Consider the following 9,040-nt stretch of genomic DNA (forward strand, 5'->3'; position numbering starts at 1 on the left):
ATCAACTCTCAGCTTAGCTACGATGGAGGTAAAATCCTATGGTGATGTGAGGGTCATTGAAATACAGCTTTATTACAATGAAACCCAATGTCTAAGAATTGTTCTTATTTTGGGCTTGTACCACAGTAAGAGCCATGATTTTAAACTCTACTAAATACAAAACAAACAAAAATATTTTATATATTCATGTTCATTTAAGAAAATACTAGTAGTGATGTATTATTTTTAATTATACAGCTAATATGTTTGGATTTATTTAAAATTTATATTGAGAAAAATGTATTTTCACTATTGCTGTAGACGAGCATCTACATAAGACTGTTAAATCGATTGTTGTTTTATATCAAACAACTTTTATAATACTTATTTTTATTGTTATAATATTTTATAAATTTTAAGGAATACGACAAAAAAGATATTGTAGGTATTGAAGGGGGGGTCTATGCAAGGAGCAGTGGTACAAAAGGGTAACAAGAATGTGATTCAATTCAATTTAATTAAAATATGTTTTTAAATGTTAACAAATTCAGATAAATTGAAATCATGTAACTTTTTTCATCATAATGCAATAAAAATTTATAAGTTTAAAAAAAAAGAAATAAAAAAAAGGAAGAAAGAAATAGACATTTCAGGTCATGGTAGCATATGCTTATAGCCCTAGCATTTGGGCAACACAAGCAGGAGGGTAGAGATTTTGAGGTCAGCCTGTGTTACACAGCAGGTTCAAAGCTAATGTGCAAAATCTAACTGGGTCTTAGAAAAACAAGCAAAAGAAGATGGGGATGGAAGAGGAAAAGGATGGAAGAGGAAGGAAAATGGGACAATATTGAGTAGGTCAGCATGAGTCAAATATAAGGATGGCAGACAGATTTGTGAAGTACTCTCTATGTCTATTTCATTTTTTAAAGGCAATACCTAGCTATTTTAAATAAGTTTGATAATTCAAGTTTAGACAAAACATAATTCTATGACTCATTGTGAATACATATTTTTAGAATACATAGAAAAGTGTCAAAAGATTTGGTCACATGTCCTGAGTTTTAGAAATGACTTTTCAGAACATAGTGAGGGCACATTGGTGAACAGGAAGAGGCAAACATAGATTATAAAAGAGTCGGTCATGTTAACTTATTAGTTCTGTCTTTTCTTCTTTCTTTTTTAGAAAGGTTCTCACTTTGCAGCCTATGCTGGCTTTGAACGCACTTCCATTCTTGTGCCTTAGTCTCCTGCATGAAGATAATATAGATGTGAGCCACCTTGCCCAGCTAATTGAATTTCTTAATTATTAGATTGGTTAGAAATGTTAAATTCATTGTAGAAATATGTAGTATACTCTGAAAAAAATACTTGTAAAGCTTTTTGTTTATTTAATGATTAATTTTCTGGCAGACTAGTTTTGCCATTTGTACCAGGCTGTCCTTGAACTCACTCTGTAGCCCACTCATGCCTCAAACTTGCAGCAGTTTTCCTGTCTCAGCCTCTTGTGTATTAGGATTAAGATGTGTGCCTCTGCACTTGGCCAGTAAAGCTATTGAAATGCAGCAACACCATCCTAGTGAAAACTTGGACAGATGTCACCTGTATTCTATTAAAATAGTCATAGCAGAGTGAACAATAGTACTAGACATTGTCTAATGACACATCTTATCACAGTCTAGACACTCTCTAACACTATGTCCTATCACAGTTTAGGTACCATGTCCTATTACAGTCTAGACACCATCTAACATCATGTTTTACTTCACTTGATGTGTACTCATCATTTGGATGTATAAACAGTCAAGCAACTATCATCTTTTCTCCTAAACCTTGTGAAGAAGCTGTTAATCTGACTCTGAAGTGTTTAGTTATCTTCTGAAAGGTTTTATATCTAGATCTATAGCTCCAACATAATTGTGTCCCTGCCTAGAGATGAGCAATATAGTCAGAAAGGTCCCAAGCATGAATGACTTACAAATTTGTAAAGCATTTCACATTCAACATCATCTCATCAACAACAACAGCAACAACAATAGCAGCAACAACAACAGCAACAGCAAGAGAGAGAGAGACAGAAACACACACATACACACACACACACACACACACACACACACACAGAGAGAGAGAGAGAGAGAGAGAGAGAGAGAGGCAAACAAATTTGTCACTATTTTGAATCATCTAATCTGAAAAATATCACTGACTCTTCAAAACTCTGTGTGGATATTATCTGCCTTCTGTTATCTGTGTTCTTGCCCAGGAGACAGCTGCTCCCAGATGCCAACCAAACTCTTCCTTAAACTTCTGCAGTCTCAAAGAAACTTGTTTTACTGAATGTTTGTATAAATTATAAGACAGAAATAACAACAGTAAAATAATAGTGTTTAACAGGGACTAAAAGCTAGTGGAGAGCTTGCTGTAATCATCGGTAAGTAATTCATAGAACTGAAGTAAATGCAAGCTTTGGCTGAGTTATATAACAGTTATGTTAGTCATAAAATAGAACATTTCCACTCAAGACAGTCTCCTATGTTGAAATATTTATGTATGACAGAAGAGTGCCCATTTGAGTATCTGGGGTAAAAAAAAAAAAAAAGAGCAACTTGTATTTGAAAGGAAGTTGGATTATTTTTAGTTTCTTCCATTCCATATTAATTTTTCTCAGTTTAATAACTTTTGCATTTTCCAGATATTCTGACACAATGGCTTGAAAATGATAATCATTCAATGTTCTATTTGTTAAATAAAAATATCGACAGATATACAAAATACTCTACCTCCATGACACCATCTGAAGAGCACATAAAGGGTTATTACCACATGCAACTGAAGTGTGAGGGGACTCATGTCCTAAATGTAGTAGAAATCTCTCATTTCTGTCTGGAAAAAAATGAAAAATATTTATATTTATATTGTAACATTTTACAGAGAGAATGAGCATTACATTTCTCATAATTATTATCTTTAATAGAATCTTTTCATTCAGAATAACAGAAACAGGGCAGAGGCCACATTCTGTAAGGAAGTTCATCAAAAGGCCATTAAGAAGAGCATCAGGGTGGAATGTCTGCCTTCCAGCATCACTGCAGATTATCCTCGGAGATCATTAGACCCTTGTTAAAAATGTAGTTCCTCCTGTTCTTTCATCAGGCAATTCCTCTCTTTGCTGTAACTTCTGATAATGAACAGTTAATGTCTGACTGGTTCACACCCAGCATGATCTGGAAGACCAGTCTTTGATGAACAAAAGTTGGGAAAAGCAGAAAACTTCAGAATTCCTAAAGATAAATAGATAAGAAGTGAAGAAAACTGGAATAAGGCAAAGACATGTACTATGAAAAGTCAAACCTATGGGGACCCTTTTTATCTCTAGGGCTCAGAGGAGACCTGAGATGGAAACGGTGGAAGACACTGTTCCCAGCTTACATGGGGAGCCTTGCTCTCCACTCATCAGTCTAGTTGTAGAATAAGTCAGTTACTCAAATAATAGTTATTATATTATTATTATTATTATTATTATTATTATTATTATTATTATTATTATTTTGGTCAACATAGTTAAGCCTGAGTTTTGATATTAAAGAACTTCAACACACAATTCATAGCTCATCAAACAGCATAAACCACACAATTATACTTTTGTGGCTTTTGAATATGGAGAACGCTTTCTTAATTTGTGACAACATATTTCTCTGTCAGAGGCAGCACAAGCTGTAGAATTGCCTCACCAGACTTTAACTGCTCACTGTAGAGGTGAGCATCAAAAGAGGTGCAATGGTGGGCAGTACGAGAGACTCAGCATTCATTAGTAGCATTACATGAGAGAATCACAGAAGTTATAAAAGAAAGCAATCTGACCTGCTTATTTCCAAAGAAAAGCACAGCTGTCCCTACGTATTTCAGGGGTTACAGTCTCCTTACCTCTCTTCTCATTTATTTGCATTACTTTCTCTCTTCAGAATCAAGCAGCTGACCTCCTGGCTGTGCTGTCTTCTTTCCCACTGCCTGTCAGCATTTGCTTCAGATTTTTTACCTGTGAGGCAAATGGAAATGTCAGCAGAGCTCTGACCTACATTTTCATTTCTTGAAGAGGAACTCGGTGTCCATTTCATAATGACTAGTTGTCATGTCACTATTTGGAAAAACCCAGATTACTGAAAATGAGCTGCCTTGTCAGTACTTTTTCCCTTGCCTTAATTGAAAGCAGTGTCTTCTGCAAGAAGTCAAGCAGATCAATGATGGTCATGCATGCTTTAATTCCTGCACATAGGAGACAGAGGCAGGCAGATGTTTGAGTTCAAGGTCAACCTGGTCTATGGGAGCTCTAGGCCAGTGTGGTGGTTTGATATGCTTGGCCCATGGGAAGTAGCACTATTATGAGGTATGGCCTTGTTGGAATGGGTATGACCTTGTTGGAGAAAGTGTGTCACTGTATAGGTGGGCTTTGAGGGCTAGTGTTCAAGATCCACCTAGGGCAGAAGTTAGTCTCTTCCTGGCTGCCTTTGGATCAAGATGTAGACCTCTCAGCTCCTCTAGCACCATGTCTGCCTGCAGGCTGCCATGCTTCCTGCCATGATAGATTGAATCATTGAAACTGTAAGCCAGCCCAATTAAATGCTGTCCTCTTTAAGAGTTGCTTTATTCATGGTGTCTCTTCACATTAATGAAACTTTAACTAAGAGAGCCAGGTAGGGCTACATAGTGAGACCTGGTAGCAAAACAAAAACACTTTTAAAAATAAAATGTCAGTCTATGTAGCAAGTGATTTTTATACCTGCAATATGCACTGAAGTGGGAGAGAGAATAGTGAGTGCAAGAGGAGCATTGAAGAGAAACCCTCTATTCCCACCAGCTCCTCCGGAGGAGGTCTTGGTTAACCTGAGGTAACTAAGGAGGCAGCAGCACCACTCTCTCCTGTCAGCCTCATTTCCCAACCCTATACTCGGAGACTTGCTGAGGCTTAACTCAGATGCTGTGCTTCCCCAGCCAGAAGTGGAAGGTTCTCTGTGTCAATGTTCCTCCTCTTTCTTGAAGGCTAATGGTGGGTGTAAGAACAACAAATTTTAGCTTGCAAAATTGTGAGAAATGAGATGGGAGGGAAGATATGCACCCCCAGACAAAGACATAAAAACAAGCTTAAGTCAGGCCACAGGCATCTTACAAAGGTAGAGGGTTCAGGCGTTATGGCTCTGTAAATCCTGAAGATTGCCATCAAATGCTGAGAGGAGACAAGGAAGACAAGCCTAGAATTGAAGGAAAGGAGAAGTGGAGCAGGGATGCCAGCTTTGAAGCTTCCTGCAAGTGACAGAGTCACTGCTTCATGCTAACCCCTTCACATGGTTCACTCCTAATGGTTCCTGTGGTGGATTGAAAGAGAATGGCCCCCATAAGTTCATGTACTTGGTGGACTATCTTGGAAGGATTAGAAGGTGTGGCCTGGGAGAAGGTGTGCCACTAGGGGTGAGCTTTAAGGTTTCAAAAGCTAGACCAGAGAGAACAGGCACAATCTTGATGCCTCTGCCTTCAACTTGTTGATTCAATGGAACTCTCAACTACTGCTCCAGCACCATGCCTGCCTGCCTGCTTCCAGCCATAATGATCTAACTAACTCTCCCAATTAATTGCTTCCCCTTACGTCAGAGCTCTGACTAAGTGTGATGCACTAATATTGCCAGGCTGCTTCCCCTCAGAAATAACCACTTCCATCATCCAAAAGAAAATAAGAAACTTCTCCCCTACAAGGAAGAACAGTCTTGAACAAGAATCATCAGTCTAGAGCTGGGGAGATGGCTTAAAATGCTTGCCATGACTATGATTCATTTATAGCTCTCTCTCTCTTTCTCTCTCTCTCTCTCTCTCTCTCTCTCTCTCTCTCTCTCTCTCTCTCTCTTTCTCTCTCTCTCTCTTTTGTTTTTTGAGGCAGGGTTTCTCTGTGTAGCCCTGGCTGTTCTGGAACTCACTAGACCAGGCCTTGAACTCAGAAATCTGCCTGCCTCTGCCTCCCAAGTGCTGGGATTAAAGGCGTGTGACACCACTGCCCAGCAGTTTCTCTCTTTTTATTAATCATTTTATTCATAAAAAAGAAAAGTTACTTTAAATCTCAATGTTTGGGAGGTTAAGAATCTCTATTTCAGGGACAGTTGGGTTATAAAATGTTTAAAAATAGTGTGGGAAATTAAATAAGACCCTGTCTCAAAAGCAAAAGAAAGCTTGTGTCTGGAAATGTGGTTTAGTTGTTAGATGTTTGTTTTTTAGGTCCCACATATTATGTGAATACTTAAAACACTGCTGTGCTTAGACTCATTTTAGGCAATGAAACTGTGATTTCTGTGGGTAAAATGTGGACACTGAGATTTTTACAAAAGCCTCCTAGATGACTGTAATAAATGGCCAAGCTGAGAAACACAGGAAGATACGAATGTATTACATCTTTGAAAACTAAGCAGAAGTTACTATCAATCTGATTTAATGGTTAGTTACAGCCTTACACATTTCACTTGTGGAGAACCAAAAGTGCAAGTGATGGTGTCCAAGGTTCTTTAAGTCAATTCTCCTAGGTAAGAGAATAGTGAGCTGCAATTGGAAAGTATGTCAGTGGAGTTGGGAGCCTGATGACTCATGCCTGTCATTTTAGTCGTTAAAGTCTGATGCAGGAAGATCATGAGTTTGAGGCCAGCCTGAGATACATAGCAATGTTGTTCCTGTTCCTTTCACCCCATTCAAAAATAACATAAAAACAAAACAAAACAAAACAAAACAAAACAAAACAAAAAAACCTTCAAGTCAGTAGCAGCCTGAAATTAGTGTTATATTCCTGGTTAAATAAGTTTCATTATGAAAACAAAAACAAAGATGGCAAATATTGCTAAGAAATAACATTATCTAATGGCATTTTAGAAGATAATATGGATGACTATATCAAGAACTGACTAAAGATGAAGTGACCTCTCGTGAAAGCTGGGCGACTGAGATTCAACTAGGGCCAGAAGGAAAGAAAAGAGGTCAGAATTCAGAGAGATATGCAAAGATGGGGAGGTGTCCTGCAGATTTATTTGCTTGGAATGGATAAAAATACCCAGTTTCCCTGAGCAGAATCAACACATTGTTATTACCAGGCTACTGAAAGTTGTCAGCCTTTGTTTGGGCTGATGTAGTCTCAGTGATATACTTTTGTTGCTCATGCTGACTTTGAACTAGGTTTCATGGTGCAGGCATCCCTTTTTCAACTGGTCTTTCTGCTACCCTACCATTGTCCAGCGGTAAGCATTCACCACTGTCTCTTTGCTTTACCAGTGCAGGACAGCTCACTGACTGAATCTGGCCTACTTTCAACACTGGAAATTCTGAGTCATTAAAAAACATATATACTAACTGACGTAGCTGTTATTTAAGAAGGAAACAAACTATTTTTGATGAATTTAAACAAAATATTGAATCAGAGTTAGGAGTGCTTACCCAGCATATGCAGGCTCTGGGTTCATTCCTAGGAGTTCAAAATTTCTTTGAGTTAGTTTTTTCCCCTAAGTTTAAGTTTATGGTTAAAAATTATTTATAATTTTTAAATAAACCAAGAGTACTTTTACTCATCCTTCAAATACACCAAATAAGTGAGGAGTTATCTCATCATATGTATTAGTTATTGCAACACTGAAGATTTTCTGAGGGGAAAGCTATAAATTGGCTTATTGGAAATGTAATACTCCCAAGCTGCTGCTCCGGGGTCAGCTTCAGACACCTGAGCTGTGCTCAGCTCTGTTAGAGGGAAAGGAACACCGATTGACTCATCCCATTTCCTGTGAGATGTGCACTAAAGGTCAACTTTACTTGAATGCCCAAGACATTTAAGCACTCTAAGAAACAGAGATGAAGTAAACCTACTAGTGGGAAATGTAAAATAGTATAGCTACCTTGACATGTAAGCAGACTATTTTAAATTCTTATATAAAAAAATTCTTAAATATCCAAAGTGGATAAAAATCTAGAAGCACACAGAATCAGCATATGAGAATTTGTGATATTATTCATATTTACTCAAACTTGAATATGACCAGTATGTCTTTTAAGTGAATGGATTAACTGTACACATATAGATGATAGAATATTATTCAATGTTGGAAAAAAAAAGAGCTATTGTGTCATAGAATGCCAGGGCAGAAGCTTAAATAAATGTTGCTAGGTGAAAGAAGCCAGTTTGACAGGCTACATACTGTATGATCCCTACTGTATGATGTTATAGAATATAAAAAAATATAAAGAACCAAAAAACAAACAAAACAAAATACTGTGAAAAATATTCACAGTAGCTATCAGTGATTAAGTGGAGGGAAGACAGGATGAATAGGCTAAGCAGAGAATTTTTTAAAATTAAGATTTCTATCATATCTATGTATGTATCTATGTGTGTATGTATGTGTGTATGTATGTATGTATGTATGTATGTATGTATGTATCTATCTATCTATCTATCTATCTATCTATCTATCTATCTATCTATCTATCTACCTACATCCCAAAATGTTGCTCTCTCTCCCAGTTCCTTCCTCACAGAGTCCCTCCCCCAGACCTCCCCCAATTTCTTCTCTGAGAGGTTGGGCCTCTCTGGCTATCCCCCGACTCTTGCACATCAAATCTCTGTCATATTAGGAGCATCCTCTCTCCCTTAGACCAGGCATGAAGTCTGAACTGCCTGTCTGCTCTGTATGTGCCTGGGCCTCTTTCCAGCCCATGTGTGTTCTTTGGTTGGTGGCTTAGACTCTGGGAGCTCCCTGGGATCCAGGTTTTTTGATTTTGTTGGTCTTCCTGTGGGGTTCCCATCTACTCCAGGACCTTCAATCCTCCCCCCAATTCTTTCACAAGTGTCCCCAACCTCCATGTAATGTTCGGCTGTGGGTATCTATATCTGTTTCAGTCAGCTGCTGGGTAGAGCCTCTCAGAAACCTCAGAAAACATCCTATGCTCCTGTCTGCAAGAATAACAGTATATCATTAGTAATATCAGGGATTGGTGCTGGCCCATGGCATGGGTTTCAGTAATGTCAGGGATTGGTGCTGGCCCATGGCAT

General features: G+C 38.1%; 1 protein-coding gene across 1 annotated transcript in view; it reads right to left on the reverse strand.

The window, feature by feature from the left end:
- The window catches only part of Il23r (interleukin 23 receptor), a 91,286-nt gene extending 87,274 nt beyond the window's left edge, over positions 1-4,012 (reverse strand). The window contains exons 1-2 of the mRNA XM_031382102.1: positions 3,901-4,012; positions 2,757-2,859 (exon numbers count right to left, since the gene is read on the reverse strand). Coding sequence (XP_031237962.1) covers positions 2,757-2,826 — 70 coding nt within the window. The 5' untranslated portion in view covers positions 2,827-2,859; positions 3,901-4,012. The remainder of the gene's footprint in view (positions 1-2,756; positions 2,860-3,900) is intronic.
- Between the last annotated feature and the right edge of the window lie 5,028 nt (positions 4,013-9,040).

The sequence above is a fragment of the Mastomys coucha genome, unplaced genomic scaffold (genome assembly GCF_008632895.1).
Source record: "Mastomys coucha isolate ucsf_1 unplaced genomic scaffold, UCSF_Mcou_1 pScaffold20, whole genome shotgun sequence".
Classification (NCBI taxonomy): domain Eukaryota; kingdom Metazoa; phylum Chordata; class Mammalia; order Rodentia; family Muridae; genus Mastomys; species Mastomys coucha.